General features: G+C 36.3%; 1 protein-coding gene across 5 annotated transcripts in view; it reads left to right on the plus strand.

Moving 5' to 3' along the window:
- The window catches only part of TJP2 (tight junction protein 2), a 69,944-nt gene that overhangs the window by 35,454 nt on the left and 12,421 nt on the right, over positions 1-22,069 (plus strand). For all 5 annotated transcript variants that reach the window (XM_026703778.2, XM_087926712.1, XM_026703780.2 and 2 more), the window contains 8 exons: positions 8,930-8,983; positions 12,329-12,453; positions 13,414-13,516; positions 15,068-15,626; positions 18,174-18,277; positions 18,427-18,580; positions 20,478-20,589; positions 20,680-20,813. In XM_026703778.2, coding sequence (XP_026559563.2) covers positions 8,939-8,983; positions 12,329-12,453; positions 13,414-13,516; positions 15,068-15,626; positions 18,174-18,277; positions 18,427-18,580; positions 20,478-20,589; positions 20,680-20,813 — 1,336 coding nt within the window. In that variant the 5' untranslated portion in view covers positions 8,930-8,938. The remainder of the gene's footprint in view (positions 1-8,929; positions 8,984-12,328; positions 12,454-13,413; positions 13,517-15,067; positions 15,627-18,173; positions 18,278-18,426; positions 18,581-20,477; positions 20,590-20,679; positions 20,814-22,069) is intronic.

Below are 22,069 nucleotides of genomic sequence, written 5' to 3' on the forward strand. Positions count from 1 at the left end.
GTGTCTAGAAAAACCCATTAAAAATGCATAATGGTTCGATATAATATTGTCTGGGACATCAGTGGCTTCTACTAAGGTTCTATACTTGTGAAATTCTGGATTCCTGTCCTGTTGCTTACTCATTACAATAAACATATGAACCAGAACCTTTTGTAATACCTGAAGCACTGCCATAATGAAGTTGCAAAGGTGCTTTTAATTTTAGGGACTTCTCTGTTTTATTCTATTTTTGTTTTCTTAACATTTTTCTTCCCAATTTTTATGTCATTTAGTTGAAAATTGCCTTGAGACTTAACTACTGTAGAATTAGAACTAATTGCAATAAAATAAATGCCATGAACTCTCAACACCTAGACCTTCATTGAGATATGATTTGAAACCAAAGATGTCTTGGGTCTTCCATGCTTTTTTGAATTCAGTTTTATTTAACATAATCATAAGAGAACAGCTTAAAGAACCACAAGTCTTAGCAACTGCAGGTAGTTCTCATATTACAACAGCAGTTGGGACCAGAAATTTCATCACTAAGCAATGTGGTTGTAAAGCACAATGTCTTGTGACTGCATCTCTTAGTGACAGCAATTCCAGCAGTCACAGTTGCCATTGATAAATGACCATATGGATGGTTAGGTGAGGACCTCATGTGATTGTGACTTCCAGTTTCCTGTTGGCTTCCCATTGTCTTTGCTAGTGGGAAGTTGGCAAGGAATGTCAGAAATCTGATTGTGTGACCGTGGAGACACTGCAACAACTGGAACTCTTGAGGACCAGTTGTAAGGCAGCCCTCATTCAACACTGTTGTAATGGTTTTGAATGGTTGCTGAATGAATGATCATAATTTGAGGGCTCCTGTATCTGTATCTTTTGCAACCTTCTGACAACTAAGTCAATGGGGAAGCCAGATTCACTTAACAACCAGCTGACTAACTTAACAACTGCAGTGTTTCACTCAACAATTGTGGCAAGAAATATCATAAAGTAAGTAAAAACCCACTTAACAAATGTCTAACTTAACAATAGAAGTGTTGGGCTCAGTTGTCGTCATAGTTTGAGAACTAAAAATAGGAAGCTGATGTGTTGCAAAATAAAGGAACAGCTTCTAGTATCTCTGGGCCTCAAATAGACGTCATAGGCATTTGTAGTAAGTAAAAGGACTGAGTGATGATTTCCAGTGCTTTCTGCCCACTTCCTCAGCCCCCAGTAACAAAGATAAGCTGGTGTAAAGAGTATACCTTAAAGGACTAAGAGACATGGTCTCGAACAGGCCCCATAACACTCATTTTGTGAGAATATCTATCCTCTCTGACAAGCTGTTTAGCACACCATTTATTTAAATAAATATTAAGTGGTTCTTTAGAAAGAAAGAAAGAAAAGGAATTTGTAGTTAGACTGAAATGTGACTGAATCTGCACTATTTGCAAACCATGCACAGTGAAGTAAATTCACTCTATAGTTTGATCTATATGTGCTCGGTTAAACCAATAGCCAATTTTAGTTATGATTTTCCTTACATGTATTAAATATCAGTACAATAGAATATCCCATTTTTCCAGCAAGAACTGTTTAACACAGGAGCAAAAGGAAAGATCTTCCTTTCATTCTGATGAAAACATCCTTCATCCATTTAGCTTATTGCTAGACTTGTTGTTCTTTATAATGTCCATTTATGGTTGGATTTATTTTAATGAATATGTAGGTATTCCTTGTATCATGGAAATAATTTATGTTATAAAACAGCTTCATTTTTATCTATGTCCTTTTTGTTGTATATTAGGGCTACAACTTTAGCCTGCTGGACTTTATATTTCATGATATTGGGGTTGTTGTTTTTTTGAATTTTGTTTTGCTTTTGTTTTACTAAATCCAATAATATTGTCCATAAAATGCAGTTAATGCAGATAATTATGTAATTTAGATTTGCTAGTAATTAGATTTTCTAGTAATAATGGGCCTCTGACAGTTGTCTAAGATATAGGTCAATTATACAGAACTCTATTCTGATAAAGCTTATCTTTCTAAGAATGTGAATAAGAGACCAGATAAAAGCAGGGAGATTGGTAGTTATTACTTATGAGATTGTTTTGACACTCAGTTTCTATTTGGTTAAATATATAGGCCTGTAGTTTCTTAAATTACAGCTGTTCCTTTCTGCAGGTTTCTTTTTTTAAATTTATGTATCTTCTTGGCTGAGATACATTAATAGTTTAGATCAATTATTATGGGAGAATGATGAAAATTGTCATGGATTATGAATAATATAGTTTATTGCTAGACTTGCTGAACATGTAGGATATGATTTATTTTGAGTCAAGAGAAGGATTAATAATTTAGACAATAATAAATTGAAAGAGTGGAGTATTTAAGCAGCCTTGTAGATTATGTTATACTGATCTGGGAATATTAAAATACATTCCTGTGTATGACTACTCAAAATTACGTTCTACTGAGCTCACTAAGACCTACTCTAAGCAAAGTTACAGCCTTAATCACAAAGCTGCCAGTGATGTGTTTTCCAGAAAAAAAAAAGTCTGTCCAGATTAGGCAGATGTTGATGTGTTAATCTACATAGAACAATTTTCAATTTGTTCTGTGTAGCTCATCAAGGAAACATGAAGTTGCCATATATAAATTAGCCTATGCAGATTAATCCAGTGTGCACATAAAATGACAAATTGGTGATGCGAGGCTAGAAAATTTTCTTCAGAAAAATAAAGCAATCCCGTCCACATCTTTGAAAAATATTTACTGTAAGTAAATATTGGTTAATTATAAACAGTGGTTGGCTGGATTGAAGATCTGGCCCATCTAATCCAGCACTCTGTTCTCACAGTGGCCAACCAACTACTCAAGGTAGCCTACTACAAAGCCCTCCTCTAATGAGCAAAATAGGGACAGAATTTCCATTGCTAGGCAACGTGTTGTTGTTAAATGAATTGTGCCTGATTTTCTGGCCTTTTTTGCCACACTTGGTAAGTAAATCAATAGCAATAGTACTTAGATTTATATGCCACTTCATAGTGCTTTACAGCCCTCTCTAAGCGGTTTACAGAATGTAAATGAATTCAAAATATATCATTTCTAACGTTCATTTGGTTTATGCTGATATAAATCTAAAGAACATAACACAAATGGCAAATAGGGTAAAATTGTATTGATTATAATGCTACAAGCAAATGTATGATATTTATTTCTATAAGGAACATAGAATAACAGACTTGGAAGGGACCTTGGAGGTCATCTAGTCCAACCCCCTGCTCAAGCAGGAGAGCCTATTCCAAATATTAGCTTCTACCTAGGATTGAACTCACAGCCTCCTGATTGTGAGGTGAGAGCTCCACTAAGACTTCTATTTTTCTTATCTTTCCAAAAGCATTATTGTCTCCTTTCCTGCAACACCAAATTTCTGTCCCTAAAAATACATGTTTTTCATGAAAATAGCAATCACATTTGGGATATGGACATGGAATATTTAAAGCTGCTATCCTACTATACTTTAATAATAATGAATACTATACTTAAAACCTAAATAGAACAGAAATACACAATTTAAACTGAATTTAAATACATGAAAATAAAAACTGCCTAGGCAGATTTAATGTTAAAAGAATAGTGGAATACTAAATAGTTATATACAATTAAAAATACCCTGACAAACCAGAGTCTATAAACCCTATGAATAATAGATAAATATCTAAATAAGTCAAGTAAAATTAAACAATACAACATAAAAGCCAGCTGGGTGACTTTGGGCTACTAGTCATTCATTCTCCACCCAATTCACCTTACAGTAGTGTTGTGGGTAAAATAAAAGGAAAAAGGTATGTTGTACATGTTCCTTGGCTTGAATTATTTGTAAAAATAATAAAGACAGGATACAAATAAACAAACAGAAAAGCTATAAAGGCTTGTTCCTGAGAGAGTCAGTTAATGTTAGAATTTATTTTTGACTAAATATGCATAGAGTTGTGCTAAAAGTATGCAAACTGGCCTATTAGTGTTGCATTCAGTTTCAAACAGCCTTTATCCCTACCACGGATTTTTTTCTTAGTTTTTTTTCAACTAGCCTGCTTAACAATGCAGTGTAGGTTTATTAGATGCTCAAGACACAGTGAAAGCCTTTTGCGTACAGTCTGCATTCTGTTTTTATACCAGCACTTTCTAATCCAGGCTTTGAGGTCAGAGGACAACATAACCATTGCACAAATAAATACTTTTTGCATTAGGAACTAATCCATGAAATCTTAAAGAACAATTCAGCTGCTTTATGTTGCAGACTGGTTCCAATTTTGACACCGGAAAGGTGGCAAAGCAATTTGCATTAACTGTAGAAGAGAGCAGCTATTTGTTTGCCTCTGAAAATATGAGTAAGTCATCCTCATTGGTCTCCATCCTGTCTTATATGAAAAATGTAGGCTGAGGTGAAGCTTTTGAAAAATTGAGATTTGGTAATAGTATGATGAACATTGTATCTTGAGCATGTGACTGTTCTTATAAGTAATGAAATGGTGAAGGCACTTTTTGTGTGCAAAATGTATTGGTAGAAACTGTTTTGCAATCTTCTACACCACTGAAATGAGTCCCTTACTGTAGTTACCTTATCTGGTAATGCTTCTAGGAAGGGAATGTAGGGTGTGATTAGAACCTTAGTCCTGTGATTTTTCCATAGTACTTCGTGATACATACATGTATGATGTTTTTTTCTCCATATAACCCCTGAAAACGCTGTAAAAAAGCAGAATTTCTACTGACTCTTTTGAACTTTAAAAGTCGGGTAATTGATTTATACCTGTCTTTTGTGCATATCAGGAGCTGATTGGTTGATTAAGATGCCAAAAGAGAGTTATTTCACTAGAAAAAAAAACCAAATGAATTGAGTTCAATATTACTGCTCATTGGAAAGATACATGCTTGGAATTGCAAGAATTGCACATGGATTAGAGAACAAATGAAAGTATATGATATCATCAAGAGTAAAAGAGTTGAAGTGGAAATGGGCTGGTCACATAGCAAGAAGAACTGACAGCAGGCAGTCATAGAATGGATCTCACTTGATAAGAAGTGTCCATGAAAGACCTAAAACAAGATGGATGGATGACATCAGAAAATATTGCTGGCCCAATTGGCAAAAGAAAGTTCAGGACCATATAGGTTGGAAACATGTGGAAGAGATTAATTGAAGTAGGTTGCTCTCGCTGATTTTGGGTTTGTGAAGTTGGAGAGAAGCAGTGATCTATCTATAAATCTTTATCTTTTCACCTTTCATAACTTTATATCAGCTTCCCCAATCTTTGCCATCCAGATGTCATTCATTTTAGTTGCAATATATCCAACACCTTACAAGGGCATGGTATTTGAATTGGTTGCTTAAAAGCTATGTTTGGGGAAGCTCCTCAAATTGCCCTGAGTTCTATAATCTGCATCCCAATATCCAATATTTGTATCCTGCATGTTTTCCAGATGCAAAACTTATACCCATATTTCCGAAAATTCACATTTCCTACATTGTTTGTTTTTCTTGGCAGAGGAAAAGCAACTCTTAATGTTGATGCTTACTTAACATCAGCTTCAAAGGTTATTTAAGAACTTTTAAAACAGGCTGGACTGGACTCTTTTAACATTATGACATTCAACATTGCTTTTGAAAGTTTTTGTGTTCTTGTGTATGTGTGTTTGGGCTTCTGTATGGGAAAGAATGGCAGGATGGTTGAATAGCTGAATATGTAGGCTGCTATTATAGCAGAATTGCATAACCATTTTTGAGTGATATAAATTGATTAAATGCCTGGGAAGTTCACACTTTGAACAGATTGCAACCTGCCACAGCAAAGACAGGTAAAACAGTGAATGTGATTGCGTGCTGTGAAAAATAGAGGATTTTAACAGGGGAAGCAAATTGATTACCTTTTCCCTTTCTCCAGTACACAGAAAGATTTTTAAATTTAAAATATGAATTAACTAGTATGTACTGGATGATATTTTTCAATCTTCATGCTTGAAAAATGTTTATGGGGCGGTTCACAATCACTAGTAGTATATAAACACCCAAGGTGAGCTTTTGCAATAAAAACACTAATTAGAATTGGGTAGGATGAAATCTGTGTATAATTCTTCTAAGAAAAATTGTTGAATTGAAGAATGGCACTTCATTAAGGTATTGGTCTAGATTTTCTGAAAAGCAGTAACTTTTCAACTGTGTAATTGCATAAATAACTAACATACTGTGATTATCTTTTTGTATTATCTCCAGTGACATATTAATAACTACTAATAAGCTGCTAGTGTTTGATTTAATTCATCTCTCGATGTATTTACATTCTCCACGCATCATTTCCCTTTAAATTCCTGGCTCCTAATATAGCTAGAATTTTGGGGGCGAGAATTTAATGTCTCCTTCAGATCTTGCCCAACCCCCGTGCTCATTTTGGTCCTTCCATTAATCTGTTGGCCTTGACAGTATTTTGCAAAGCAAACAGATGTAATTTTTATAACATTAAAGAAAAGATTATGAGTTGGAGATTTAGAAGAGCACAGATGGCCTTTATGCCTAGGGGACTCCCAAGGTGGGCTTTTGCAATACTTTATAAGAGTACTACATTCTGTTCTCTACAAAATGCAGCTTCTGGAGTCACTTGTAGTTTAATTAATCCATTCTTCAAGAGCAGTGAAAGCATTCTATTTCATTTATAGCAATTTGATTATATGTAATTTCAAGGAACATTAATCTCTTCTGCCTTCTTCCCGGAAAAAATGCTACTCTAATTTCTGTACTTATAGAGCAATTACTGTACAGCATTAGTTTCATTCACAAATAAAATATTTTTAAAGTACAGGCAGTCCTTGCCTTACAACAGTTCATTTAGTGACTGTTCGAAGTTACAACAGCACTGAAAAACAATCACTTATAGCAGGGGTGGGCAAACTACGGCCCGGGGGCCACATCTGGCCCATTGGTCTTTTTAATCCGGCCTGCCGAAGATTGGTACAGAATTAAGGTTTGATGTGAATGATTGAATGATTGCATTCATTTGATTTTGACTTGTAATGACAGGCATTTTGACACCAGGTGACGGCCAGTCTGTCAAATTTTAAAAGTCAATGAGGCCCCCGAGCCAAAAAGTTTGCCCATCCCTGACTTATAGCAATAGCGCTTAGACTTATATATTGCTTCATAGTGCTTTACAGCCCTCTTTAAGTGGTTTACATAGTCAGCATGTCGCCCCCAACATTTATGACTATTTTTCACACTTAGGACCATTGCAGCATCTCCATGGTCACGTGATCAAACTTCAGATGCTTGGCAACTGACTCATATTCATGATGGTTGCAGTGTCTTGGGATCATGTGATTAACTTTTCCGACTTTCTCACAAGTAAAGTCAATGAGGAAGCTAGATTCACCTAACAACCATGTTACCAACTTAACAGTTAATCACTTAAGTGCAGTGATTCACTTAATGGTTGCCAGAAAAGTTGTAAAATGGGGGAAATTCACTTAACAGATGTCTCACTTAGCAACAGAAGTTTTGGGCTCAATGGTGGTCGTAAGGTGAGGACTACTATACTTGAAGTAATGAATAATTACCCATCACATTTTTCATGAAGCTGCATGTATGTAAAAATCTACATCTGTTGGTTTCTACACTGTAAAACTAGTGAGCATGTATTTGTCTGTTTGCATGTGTCAAACAAAATTTTGACCTTAGAGGAGCAATACTTGAAAAGTAATTTTGCTGGTACATGATTCAAGAAGGAGATGCGCAATCTGGAGCTTTTTGGGAATGTCATCTGTCCTGATTTTTACAGTGATATTTCTTTTTTAAAAAAAAAAATCCTGTTCATTTTAGTTCTTCTCATTTTTTTTTCATGGTTAATATTTGTAAAGATACCAACATTAATAATAAAATATTAATATTTCGGATGGTTTAAGTTGTGCCATTAGGATGTATATTGGATAACACATCTTAATTTATCTTTTAATTAATGATGAGCATTTTATTCCGAGATGACATTGCATGAAACTACTTGCTATATGAGCATACTCTGACAAATGGCTGAAGGCCTATGACTGATATTGAGTTTGATAACTTGTACATGGAAATGCAGAACATAGGAATTGGCACCACATGGCAGAAAGAAATAACAATTTCTGACTAATTTCTACTTTTATAAAATTTCTTTTCTGAGGCAAACTTTCCTCCTAATATGTTAATTTGGAGTTCCCTGATTTTCTGCAAGATTACTACTGTAAATTCACAGATTGTAGGGAAGACAATAATTTTCCCAAGGAGCCACATAAGAAACTGAGTCTATTGTGGAGGGCGGAGCCAATAGCTCCTGACTGTGCTCCACCCACTCACCCGCAGAGCTGACCTTTGGCATGATTACAACCTTCCTGGCTGGCTTATGATGAAGTCGAAGAGGGAGTTGGTAGAGAGGGTCACAAATCACCATCACATGATATGCCTCAGTTAACAACTGTAGAAAAATGTTGAAAAAATGTCCCATGATGTCTCACTTTAATGATCACATTGCTGAAAGACAAATTTTCTAGTCCCATCTGTGGCCATTAGTCAATAACTACTCGGGTCGATGTTTTTATTTTATTATATCATTATAATTCTTGGAGACTATAGCCTTACTTAGACGTTTGCTTAGACCTGGATTTAAAAAGATGTAGATTTCTAAGGTTTGGCTGCTACCTTTATAATTTATATTACAAATTTAAAATAAGAAAGTAGAGGAACAGTCATGCTTATTTTCTGCTAACATTCAGAAAGTATCTATTTGTTTTACTTGTAGCTATGCTTATTAAATTTGGCTTTAAAATGTTACTTTGTTATAACTGTAAAAATATTTACTCTGCTTGAAGCACTTTTTCTTGGAAAGAATCTCTTTTTTCAATTGATGTTGTTTTTTCTTCATATAAATAGGGTCCAGTCATGGAAGAGCTGATATGGGAACAGTACACAGTGACCTTACAAAAGGTAGTATGTTATTTATTTATAATTTTCTAATAACTTTTTTGCACTGAATATCTCATATCCATTGGCAATCAAGATACGTCCCAATTTTAATTGCTTTTCAATAACAAAATATTTAACCTTGATAAATATATTGCTTGATCATTTTTAAACAAAGCCCTCATTTATTTACATCAATAATTTCCTTTGCAGTGTTAGGAATTCATTTTTCTAGAGCTACTAAAAATATCCAGAACTTAAAAAATAACAACCATCTTTTTTAAAAGGTTCAGTTCTCTATAACCCAAGGAAGAAGTAGCACAGTTTAAAATGCCACAAAACCACCTCTGGGCTTTTCCAGCACTCAGTTTTTATTAACTAAGAAGGAAATGTTTTGGAACAAATTACATTCTTTGGAACATATAGGAATCTAGGACTACAACTTTTTGTAAATGCTACTGTTTCCCAAAATCATTAAGTTATCTTTGTCCCATTCATGCAATGCAAAAAAAAGGATAGAATTTACCATGACAGTGGTGGTACAAAAAGAGCAGCTTAGTATAGTGTTAAGTGCTAGAAACCAGGAGATGTGTGTTCTAGTCCCACTTTAGACTTGAAGCCAGCTGGATGACCTTGGACCAGTCACTCTCTCTCAGCCCTAGGATGGTCATGGCAAAGCACTTCCAAGTACCTTGCCAAGAAAACTGCAGGAACTAGTCCAGATGTTTGCCAGAATCAAGAGTGACTTGAAGGCACAAATAAAATTAAAAATGGTGATAAGCAGACCTTTCCTCTTGTAAATTACACTGTGACATAAGCACTTGGCTTTTGTGTATACAGCTGTTGTCTTTTTACTGAGCATCAATACATGTAAAGGCCTCCAGCATGCAGATAAACCTGTTTGCTCAAACCATATTTTTGTATTTGATTTCACGGGGGGGAAGGGGGGGACGACACTGCTCAGAGGCCTCGAAACTGAATCGTGCACAGATTATCCAAGAAATGCTGAACAATTATCTACTTCTTTGCCGTGATCATTACAGGATACTGAAATAATTGTATTTCCACCTATTAGTTTTACTATCTTAAATGGAAGGTTTCAATCTGATCATTTCTTAAACAGAATGGTGGAATGGGCTCTTGGTTATCAAAAGACCCAGGTTTAAATTCCTAAATTTAAATTAAGAGTTTAAAAAATAACTATACCCAACAAACGAGAATATAGTTTTCTCTAATGGATAACAGTGTGAGATTGTCACATGGAAGGTCAAAAGGAAGGACTTTCTAACACATTTACTTATGCAGAGGCTTAGGAAGGTTGCAATAAATACAGACTTACAACTTGTATTAACTTTCTGAACAAAAAGTGATTCCTTCCTCTTATTTTTGGTGCTACTACTACACTTAAATTCAAAAGTGGCATAATACAAATGGCCCACATCCCCTTATTCTACTTTCTTTCTTTTTTAAAAAACAAATTTTATTCAGTTTTTCACATTAAAAACAAAAATCTCTTTTTAGTGGACAACATATTTCTGGGTCATCACCTTTACATAGAAATATGACAGCAATTATACATTCATATATGCATACTTAATTCTATTATTACCTTTTCCATTCCAAATTTTCAGTAAGGAGAGAAACACATTAATTCTAGCCTCTTTCATTAATCTCAATCAAAACATCTTTTTGTTTCATTTCAATTATTTCAAATACAATCCTTTAATATTTATTTAAAAAATAAAGATAAGCAATATGTGCTTGTCTAATAATAATAATAATGTTAATAATAAAAAGGTTACCAATGTCTCTCCTTGCTTTTAATAGTCTATATTAACTTATTAATTTAGTTGGTTCTTTAGTCTGTCATATTCCCTTTCCATTACATGTTCTTTTTATAAATTCTAGATTAATACAAATTTTAGCACTAAAGAAAAAAAAAGTATAGGTTTCCCCCCTTTTACTGCTTTGAGTGTGACACTTCAATGATTAAAATATACCTTTATTCCCTCATCTTGATTCCCAATAAACGATTATTTTTAAGAAGTTACAATAATAATCATTACATCTTTTCATTTGGATTCCGCAGCATATTTTCCTCCCTTAATTTTTAATAAGAGTTATCAGTATATTACCCTATTTTCTAAATATTTTTAATTGCAGAAATATTCTTATTACCCCTTGTCACCCTGCAAAATCCCCTTTTTAATTCATCAACCATTATCTCTGAAAAACCAATTTTTCAACATTTTACTATTTCCGTATTTCTTTATTTCATGCACCTGTTTCTTACTGCTTCTACTCCTCCTCTTTTCCCCATATCTTTTCTCATTCCAGTTTATATCCCCCTCTTTCTTAATATCTTCCTTTCCCCTTTTCTGCTGGGTCTTTCTGCCTTTCCTGACTTCACAGGTAATTGCCTTCTTAAATCTCAACTTTTTAACTTTCCTTCTTTCCCCACTTTTTTGTAGTGTGCTTTGTGTTAATTGTCTATTTAAGATGTCTTCTCCTTGAGTCGACTCCTCCTCCTCTGAAGCTCTTTCTTCTTGTTCTTCAATCTCCATTTTCATTTTTTTCCAACACAGAGCAAAGTGATTTGCCTCTTTTCTGTAGTAATTCTCTCATATTTTTAAGTTCCATTTTTAATTCCCGAAGAGATATCATCATTACACACTCTTATATTTTATGATTGTTAAAGTCCACAAAAAAAACACTTTTACTTTCCTTCTTTCTTCTTTCAATTTTCTAAAGTTCTCAATTATCCCAGCCCAGGGTCTATACCAAAAACATCAATCAATCCCACAGTTAGTCTTTCCTTGCTTTTTTCTTTATTCTGGTTCTGCTTTCACTTTCTAAGATTCTTACTTTGTTTCAATATTTCTTTAATGTTATATCCACACAAGTTCATTCAGAAACAGGATGCTTTCCATTTTGTTTGAGCTTAAGTTTTTGTCAAAAGGTGGCACTCTCCATTATACAAAGTCTTCACCTTTTCCCCCTATTTTTTATTTAGGGTTTTTCGAACCTCAATATTCCAGCACAGTCCAGTCTCCAATTTGTAAACTTTATTGTTATTATTTTTTGACAATCTTAAGTCCAGCTTTATTTTATGCCTGTTTATTGTCAAGATATTTTAGTCCAATTTAGTTAAATCTTTAGTTCCAGCTTCTTCCTTTCCCGGTTCGAAGCCCCACTTAGCTGTCAAAAATATATTTTTTTCCCCGTCCCTTTGTAATTTCGCCACTCACTTTTCTAATATATCCTTAATTATATATGAATTATTGAATATAATTTGTGGGGAGGGAGTTGCTATGTGGTTTTGGTTGATTGCTAAAGGTGTGGTGTGCTTTTTTCTTTTTTCCCTTTCAGGACTCAAAGCGAGGATTTGGTATTGCAGTTTCTGGTGGCAGAGACAACCCCCATTTTGAAAATGGTGAGACATCCATAGTTGTCTCTGATGTCCTTGCAGGTGGCCCAGCTGATGGATTACTTCAGTAAGTTAGCTTCTTTACCTTAACTTCTAACTGTTTTGTTGCATTGACAATTTATTTGTAAAAACAAATACGTTTCTGAGCTTTGGCCTTCCTAATATTTGCCCCTATAAATGTAACTATTTATTTTATTTTTACTGTAATCATGATAAATCTGGCTACCATCCAATTCTCCTTACCTTTATCAGAGCTCTACAATAGAGGATTTTAAATTTGGGGAATAATTTATTGTTCTATCACAGAAGGCAGCATTCAGGGACATCTGGCTGTTTCTGAGTTTGTTCAGAGAATAAACCTAATGCAAAAATAAATAAATCTTATGATGATAATGATGATGATGATAGAGTATTCCTCATTGTAGCTAAAGAAAAGAAATGGGAAAATGCCATTACTGTATTCTAATGTTTGGTTTCGTGGTTATTATTTGGTTTATAAATTTGGTTCTCCAACATTGCTTACATCACTAAATAGTAAACAACGTGCAGTAATCAGCTATGATTCCTGTAATGAAGGAGAAATGGAGAAATTTGATGCTCTCTGAATTTGGTGGTTTTCTTGCAGACATTTTATTACCAAACTAGGTGACATCATTGGTGCACTGATGATGAAACGTCTGCAAAAAACCCACCAAGCTCAGAGAGCACCAAGGATCCCATAGTTCACCACTGAGCTGCAAATATTCTCTTCTGTCAATAGAAAGTACACATTTGTATGCAAAACCCAATAGGATCAATGCAGTCCTGCTATAGGTCCACATGCCTAATAAAAAGGGGAAAAAAATACACTTGTTTCTCTACAGTGTTTCTTGGGTATTGAAGGCCAAAGGGGACAAACTGGTACAGGATTAAATAGCTGCATGAGTGGCAGTTGTGGCAGAATTAGGCAGATGCCCGTGTTTTCAACCAGAATGGAATTAATGTTGGTCCTTTAAAAAACAACAACAATGATTCACTTCTTTTCCAGGGAGAATGACAGAGTTATTATGGTTAATGGCACACCCATGGAAAATGTGGCCCATGCATTTGCTGTACAGCAACTAAGAAAAAGTGGGAAAGCAGCTGTCATCGTAAGTTTATTATTATTTATTTGTGAAAGAGAGAGACCAGAGAGAATACCAATTTGGCCTAGTGGTTAAGGTGCTGGCCTAGAAACCAGGAAGCTCTGAGTTCTATAGTTTTCAAACCTCTGCTAAAGTTTTGAAGAAGGGTATCCATAAAATTCAGGATTTCCATAAGACTGATAGTGCTTTCTAATATATGTTGGTGTTAATGCTTTGGGAGACATAATCACTTCAGATTAGTCTTGGAATAGATGATCAAATATATAAAAAGTAACCTTTTCATTGCGATCTGCAATGAGTTCTATGAATTTTGAAATTGTATTTGTTTACCTGTCTATTTCGGTTCAGTAAAAATCTGCCATTTTGTGCAGTTAGTAATAGTTGTTCATGGCGGGCTAGGGAATTTTGGGAGTTAAAGCCCACAAGTCCCAAAGTCTTAAAGATTGATCCAGTACGAAGTCTAGATCAGTGTTTCTAAACTTCAGCAATGTGTGGACTCCAACTCCCAGAACTGGCTGGGGAATTCTGGGAATTGGAATCTTAAAAGTCACTGAGACTGAGAAATATAAATCTTAAAAGAGATTTGAGACTAAAAAAGCAGAGTACCTGTCCCACTGCTGCCTTTTATCTGAAAAGATGATCAGCCACCGTGCGAAATTGGAATGGAGCTTATTTTTTAAATGCAGTATAAACCCAGCTGTTGTGACTTGCAGATCGTGGTTTACAACTTAACGTAAACCACCCTTTGTCACTAAAGCTAAGGAAAAATTAATACCTTGCTGCATTGGGGGATTTCAGAAGAATTTACTATGTTCAAGTATAAAGTATGCAGTCCTGGAGGAGAACAAGCCATGTGAAAGTAAGCAAACATTTGAAATGGAAGAAGATAGAAGGGCTTTTGTTCTGTTATTTCAGAATGTTCCTCTTTTTGATAAAGTACTTGCAGATATAGTTCATTCCATACATAAAAGGAAGTTATTGAACATGCTACCCAGTGTTGCATTGATAATCTGGAGAACTTCTAGTGATTTTGACACACTGTGAAGAGAATCAGATTTGGTCAAGTGCTATGCAACGTTGCATCCAAATTTATGCTAGGTTTTTGAAAATGGACTACAGTACTCCTCAACTTAAGGCCACAATGGGACCAAAACATCTGTTGCTAAGCAATACAGTCATTAAGTGAGTCGGGCCTGATTTTGTAACCTTTTTCTCATGGTCGTTAATGAATCAGGCAGTCATTAAGCAAATCCAGCTTCCCCCATCTTTGCTTGTTTAGAAGCCTCCTGGGAAGGTCACAAATGGCAATCATGTGAGCCCAGGACACTGCAGCCATCATCAATACATGCTGGTTGCCAACCACCTAAATTTTGATCACATAACTATGGGGACAATTCAACAATTGTAAATGTAAGGACTGGTCATAAGTCAGTTTTTCCAGCACTGTCGTAACTCCGAATGGTCATTAAGCAAATGTTTATAAGTCAAGGACTACCTATATAAAATGATTGACTCATTTTTTAAAAAGGTAACCTTGTTCTTATATCCTGTAAATAGGTTGTGAAAAGACCACGTAAGGTACAAGTCCATGCTGTTCAACGAAGCCCGTCCCTTGACTACGATTATAGAGCTTTCGAAGCCCTGGATGATCGTGCAGAGTTTGACGGCCGAAGCACTCGAAGCATCTACAGCGAAAAGAGTTGGCAGAGCGGAAATGCAGGCCGTAGCCAGAGCTGGGGAGACAACCTTGACAGGGGCTACAGAATGGCCCCCAATAAAGGGCGCACCCACAGCAGAGAACGCAGCTTCAGTCGCGATCGAAGCCGGGGCCGTAGCATGGATAGAGAGCGAAGCTTGGACCGTAAATACCAACGGCCCCGAAGCAGAGGGCGGAGTGTTGATCGATATGATACCTATGATTATGGGTATGATGGAGGCAGAAGTCTACCAAGAGATTATGACTGGCAATCTCATCCTGACCCTCAGCGTGGGAGGGAAACAAAGAGTGGTAGCAGAGATAGGCTGAGTACTCACAGTCCCGCCTCTGACCCATACGACTGTAGAACACAGGAAGAGCCTGTTAGTATTCTTCTCACGAAAAGCAAATCAAATGAAGGCAAGTTCTCAAATACAGGTTGAAGAAATGTGTTCCCTTGCCTTTTCTTTTGTTGTCTTGCTGTCATTGATGCAAAACCCAGTTTTGTTGATGTTTTACTCTTTTCTTCGTTCTAAAAAGGATAACCTGTAGCTTACAGAAGGAGGTATTGCCAAGTTGTACTCGCATGTGTATCTGTATGTGGGAAAAACCCACTGTGTACCAATAGCCATTGTTTTGCCAATAGGGGGCAGTGATGTACCGGAGGTGTTCCTTGTTCTTCCTCTACCTAATTTTATAGGAATTTAGCATGTTACAGAGTAGACCTGAGTCATGACTAGTATTTCCAGCAATGTCTGTGGGCCATTTGTAGATCCCAAATATTTTTGTAGAAAATAAAACAGTGGACAGCTGCTGCCCAGTGATCTTTAATCAGCTATATCCAATTCTTCAACCATTTTACCCGAAGGCCCATATTGGGCTCTCAAATTTCCAAACGATTTTTAAAATGTAGAGCTTTCCAGGATATAGGATATTCATTCATTCGTGTTAAACTATTGCAAAGTGCCTAGGTATTTTAAAATTTAATTGGCACATGTGTTTACATAAATGAATAAAAAGATATCAGATAGATATATAACTTTCCCCTTTGAGACTTTTGTTTTGTTTGCGTTGCTAGTTTGGATAGATCAGTTTTAAAATAAATTATTTCCACAGTAAAGTGGAATGTAAGAAAAATTCCCACCTTTTATGTTATTAATAGGTTGAGATTTGTTTGCTTAATATCTCTTTTTGGATGCATCCTGTGTTTATAACCATAAATCTGCAAATACAGTTCAAGTTCTGAATGAAACAAAATTGAATTTAGCATGCTGTATTTAAACACAGAGAGGGGTGAGGGAGAGAGAAAGAGAAAATTTACTTCTAGACATCCTGTTAGGTGATTTTTTAAAAAAACTATTGTATTTCTTTTCAAGATTTTGCCAGTGATTATTTATATATTTGGAATCCTCTTAAAGCTGAAAATCAAAACATTGCTTTGATTTTAAATGACTTGTTATAGTGTAGGCCAAGCATCAAACATTTTTTCTCAGTTTATATGGAATAAACAGTGTCTCTGGAAAGGAGAGGCTGTCCCTTAAGTAGCCATACAGTTATCTCTGGTATGTACCCAGAAGCAATGAGAAGTCAAGTTCTTAGGTGGAAAGGTTGGAAATGCCTAAAGAAAAGATAAAAAGATAATTTAGAGTCAGTATGATAGTCATCATCAAATACATAAAATAACTGCCATACAAATTTATCCTCTGTACTTTGGAGAGATAAAGAACTGAACTGTAGGTTCACATTTACAAGAAAATGGATATAACCAACTGTGAGAAAGATGGTTTCTGATAATAGAAACAGTTGATAATAGAATAAACAACCTGAATAGGCAAACTATCTTTTTCTTATCAAAGACTTTTGAACAGAGGTTACGTGGAATGTATTCTCCTGCATTAGAAAATTAGATTAGATGATCCAATCCCACGTTCGGATTCTGTCTGAATTCTGTCCGGTCACCAACCAGTGGGCCCATGAGAAAATTTTGGTGGGCCGCAGAGAAATCTCACGCCCAGAGCACCACCCAAAGCAATTAATCCAGGCTGCGCAGAAACACAAGGCTGCGCTGCCGACATGGCCCACGGGAACCCTCCCCACCCATTCACTTCTTACCCTGAAAACTTGCCTGCTAAATTGCTGTTTTTCCTTTTTCCAACCATCAGCTGTTCTGCTGTGCCAGGAGATTTAGATTAGCTAGGAAACAGGAAATAGTTGGATTTCTTGCTTTTTAGCTAGTGTTTAGATCTTTGGCTCTGCTTTTAATCACAGCCGAACCTCCCTTAGAACTGAAGGTTCTATTATTCAGTGTAGACTCACAGCATGCAAATTTTATGTGAAAGACTCAGGTAGCCGATGGCAGATAGATAGATCAATGAATGATTATGTGAGCAACTCAATCTGCCTGCCTACTTTGCCTGATTTTGGGTAAAAGTTGCTCTTTTTTATAAAAAAAATCAATATATAAATATTTATAATATTTACATACAAGCCATGCCCAGCCAGTCACATGACCACCAAGCCACATTCACAGAACTGGTTAGTGGTCCCTGGGATTTAAAATTATGAGTTTGGTGATCCCTGAGGTCCAAAAGGTTGGTGACCCCCTGCTCTAGATCATTGGAGTGTTGAATGTTCATAAGGTACTATGCAGTAAATTGTGCCTATGCAAATTGTTTTTTTGAGTACAATCTGTCAATTATAAGTGCTGCTTACTTGAATTATATGATTGAATTGAATTGAATGATAGTTAACTTGTTTGTGAGTCCTAGAATAGCCAAATTTAACTGCTACACTATCTTTGGTTTTATGAATCATAAGTTACACCCTCAGTCTAAAATGTGGGAATTGCTGGACAGAAAGCTTTTGGTCCAAAAAAACTGATAGATTTTTCTTAAAAAAGAAAATTTGGAAATTGCTAGTATGCAATAGGTTTCTTCGATAAATTGCAAAACCCTGTTTCTCTTGCAGAATATGGCCTGCGGCTTGGAAGTCAGATTTTTATCAAAGAGATGACTGGTACTGGCCTGGCAACAAAGGATGGCAATTTGCATGAAGGAGACATCATTCTCAAAGTATGTCATTGTACAAAGAAACATTAATTTCTTAATGGGGATGTAAAAATATATAATGATGTTGTTGTTTTAATTGCCTGTTTGTAAATACTGGGTGGAAATTCTTTGAACTTCAGATATAAATCAATTTGCTTATTTTTCACATTCAGATCAATGGTACAGTGACAGAGAATCTGTCCTTATCAGATGCTAGAAAATTGATTGAGAAATCAAGAGGAAAACTCCAGTTGGTTGTTATGAGAGATAGAAGACAAACTCTAATCAACATTCCTACCATGCAGGACAGCGAGTCAGAAATGGAAGGTAAGAGGTTGAAAGCATACTTTTTAAAAAACTGTTAAAATGTTTTAATGGTTTTCAAAAGAGCAGTGAGCAACAGCTATGTGTAAGAATGTTACATCCTAAATAGATCTAAACATACGTCCGTGTGCAAAATATTTGTGCTTGTTGTGTGGAAAAACAATAACAGTCTCTTAATCATGACCAGATTTTTGAGGCAAAGGATATGAGCTGGTTTCTGGGCCTCAAGCTAAGACAATAATGAGCCCTGCAGGAATCATCTACAGAACAGATATGTTTCATATCATATTCTATTTTTCCATGTTGTTCATAACTTCTGTCCCTGATACTAGAGAGGCAAATACCTCTAAATAAGCCTACTGTTCATCCCGAGCTATTTCATTGATACCCGCTTCTTCCATATTCACATATCCAGTAAATGCTCATAATTGTTGGCAGGAATTCATGGCTCAGGCAGGCAATATCAGGCATACCTTACTCAGTTTTCCTTAAAAAAGCTGGAATCCCTTTGAAGTGGATAGCTCCTTGCCACTTGTTTTGAAAGCAAGGCTAAAAAAAAAATCTGAGATTGCTTCTGGGTGACAGGAAGTATTTTCTTCCCAGTGCTGAGGTCATCCTTATAATTTGCTTGGCCTCAGAGGACCTCTGAGAGAAAATACTGGTGACATTGCTATGTCTGCATAAGGGATGGGGATTTATAGAAATAGCAACAGCACTGAGACTTATATACCGCTTTATAGTGCTCTGCAGCCCTCTCAAAGTGGTTTACAGAATCAGCCTATTACCCCCAACAATCTGGGTCCTCATTTTACCCACCTCGGAAGGATGGAAGGCTGAGTCAACCTTGAGCCTGGTGGGATTCGATCTGCCAAACTGCAGTAGGAGTAGCTTGCAGTACTGCACTCTACCCACTGCACCACCGGGGCTCCTTATCAAGTTTAATTGGCTTGTAATGGGCTTTAAAGAAAAAGGAAGGCCTCCAAGTCCTAGGCCACGGCCCATTGAGAATTGAGCCACACCAACAGTGGGTAAGTGGGTCAGTGCATGAAACTCCTTTTATGCAAGAAGTGGGCACGCGTTTGTGCGCAAAGCTCCATTTGTGCTGAACCCCCTCTCCCCTGCCTGCCGCCATCGCTGGTGCTGGTCTGCAGAGCTGGAAAGGTTGGACACCACTGCCTTAAAGTTTAAAGGAAATTAAGTGCTTTAAGCTGCCAGGTTACTGCTGTAAAGTTTAGAGTATAAATCTTTCCCCTTAATCCTCCAAAATCCTGATTTCTGGGTCAAAACAGTGCTAGGAGCCATGTGTAGCATGTTTCCCCAGATTGTGCATACTTGAAAGGACCTTACTTCCTCTGCCTGTCTTTGGATATGTCCCAGAATATTAAGAGATCGATACCTACTTTGGCCTAAGGCTTCAAGAGAAGAATGCTGCCTTACTGCTCTAGTGACTTCCAAGATTACTACACAATAATAAGTGACAATCTGGATATTTCCATTTCCCTGGAAGCTACTACTACTACAGCAGCTTTCAAGTGACTGGTCATAATTTTTATGCCAGCCCTAAGGATTTCCACAGATTATCTGATGCTACCATTTTTTTCAAAGCCTTCATCTGAGCAAAGTTTGTTGAATGACAACCTTCGAAGAAAAGCTAAGAAATCTCTATCCTAAGTTTAGATCTGTTTGGTAAGCAAAATTACAATGGTGTAATTTTCTGCCTGGAGGGTTTAGTTTCCTACTAGCAGTATCTTGTAACATCAGCTTTCTTTAATTTCAGAAAGTATTTTTTGCTGTCAGTGTTTAAAAGAAGAAAGCCTTTTATTATGCATGCACGTCAACAAACATTAAAATTACAGACGGTGGTAACTTTTCCAGTCTCTGCGCTATGTTCTCCCAACAGATATTTCAGAAATAGAGTCAAACCGATCTTGCTCACCTCAGGATGACAGAAGACCGCATCACTCTGATGTGGAGTTTCATTCTTCAAATGAAAAGCTGAGGGAAAAATTGAGGTGAGATGTATTCCGTGTGCTGTCATTTACTTTTTGCTGCATCACAGAATCTTTGATTTGTTTTTAACAGTGTCTGATTTTTGTATTAAGTGCAAAAGAAGACCCAAGCAATAGACTTTCCAAAATGGGAGCAATGCCCACCCCTTTTCGATCAACTGTGGATTCCACAGCTGCTTTAATACCAGAGACAAATAGTCAAGTGAAGTACCAAGACGATCCACCAGGTTAGTGCTGCTTTCTTTTGAGATCCTTTTGATTCAGTAACAAGGCATCCTGGTTTCCATTATATAGTTACACGATTTGAATAGTGATTCATAGGATGGCATAATAAGAGTCCACTTTCCTCCTGCTTCAGACAATTGAACCCTCTGAGCTACTCTCACAAGCTGGAGTCCTTCAGTGCAAAAAGCCACAACCAATCAGATCGTGTGTAGTGTATTTATTTCTATTGTGCTACTATTATCATTGTTACCTATGACCACCCACTCCAAAATATTCTGGGTGGCTTATGGCAATGGCCCACAACCTTTGGGCGTCAGGGACCGGTTCCGTGGAGAGAGGATTTTCCGTAGACCAGGGAGGGTGTAGTTTCATGCGCTGCATCTCGCATGTGCACAGATGGGGCTTCACTTGTTTGTGTAGCCTGGTTTCTGGCAAGCTCCACTCTGCGGGCCAGGGTTTCGAAACTCCTGGCTTATATCATCCAAATATATAATTAAAATAGTTAAAAAAGCAGGAGTTCAGACTAAAAACAACCATAACAATTAAAAGAAAATGATAGAGGCTTCACAACAGACCAGCTCCAGACCTAGGAAGAGAGCTAAGTCTTCAGGAACCTCAAAAGAGTTGGCACCTTATGTACATTAGTTGCGGGTGCTCAGTGTCAAAGAAGACATGTTTTGTCAGTCCCACAAGATGAGAATAGTAAATTGAGGAGAGCAGTAATTGGAGATAATTTAATATTTTACATCATCTGTGGAGTAGCATACTGAGTGCCCAGTCAACAATAACTTATCTAACAAAATTTGACCAATAAACTATGTTTTAGCATATTTGGTGACCCACTGTAGAAATTTCTTGAAGAAACAGTCTGTAAATGGAGGAAAAAAGTTGTAATTAAAGCAAAAGAGCATTAAGTAAAATTATATTGATCCGGTACACACATTATGTTAAGCCAAAATATAATTTGATTTTGCTTTAATGTAGTCTACAAATGCAGTCAATTGTGTTTTATCAATAAACTATGGTTAATAAAAATGTGTTAATCTGGTATGCAAACCAATTTATATAGTGGTTTATAGTAGAATAGAATATATTTTTGAAATTTCCTTTGAGATATTAAGGCATACAATATTAGATGTTGAATTAAAAGCATTGGATGGGTGCCATAAGTTTTGTTTGCTTTAATGTGCTTCAGGATTATGATTTTGCTGCATCTTTGGAAATTACTGCAAATAAAGAAGGTATTCTATTTTGTGGC

This window comes from Pseudonaja textilis, chromosome 2, assembly GCF_049901715.1.
Source record: "Pseudonaja textilis isolate UNSWEBS1 chromosome 2, rPseTex1.2, whole genome shotgun sequence".
In the NCBI taxonomy this organism is placed as follows: Eukaryota; Metazoa; Chordata; class Lepidosauria; order Squamata; family Elapidae; genus Pseudonaja; species Pseudonaja textilis.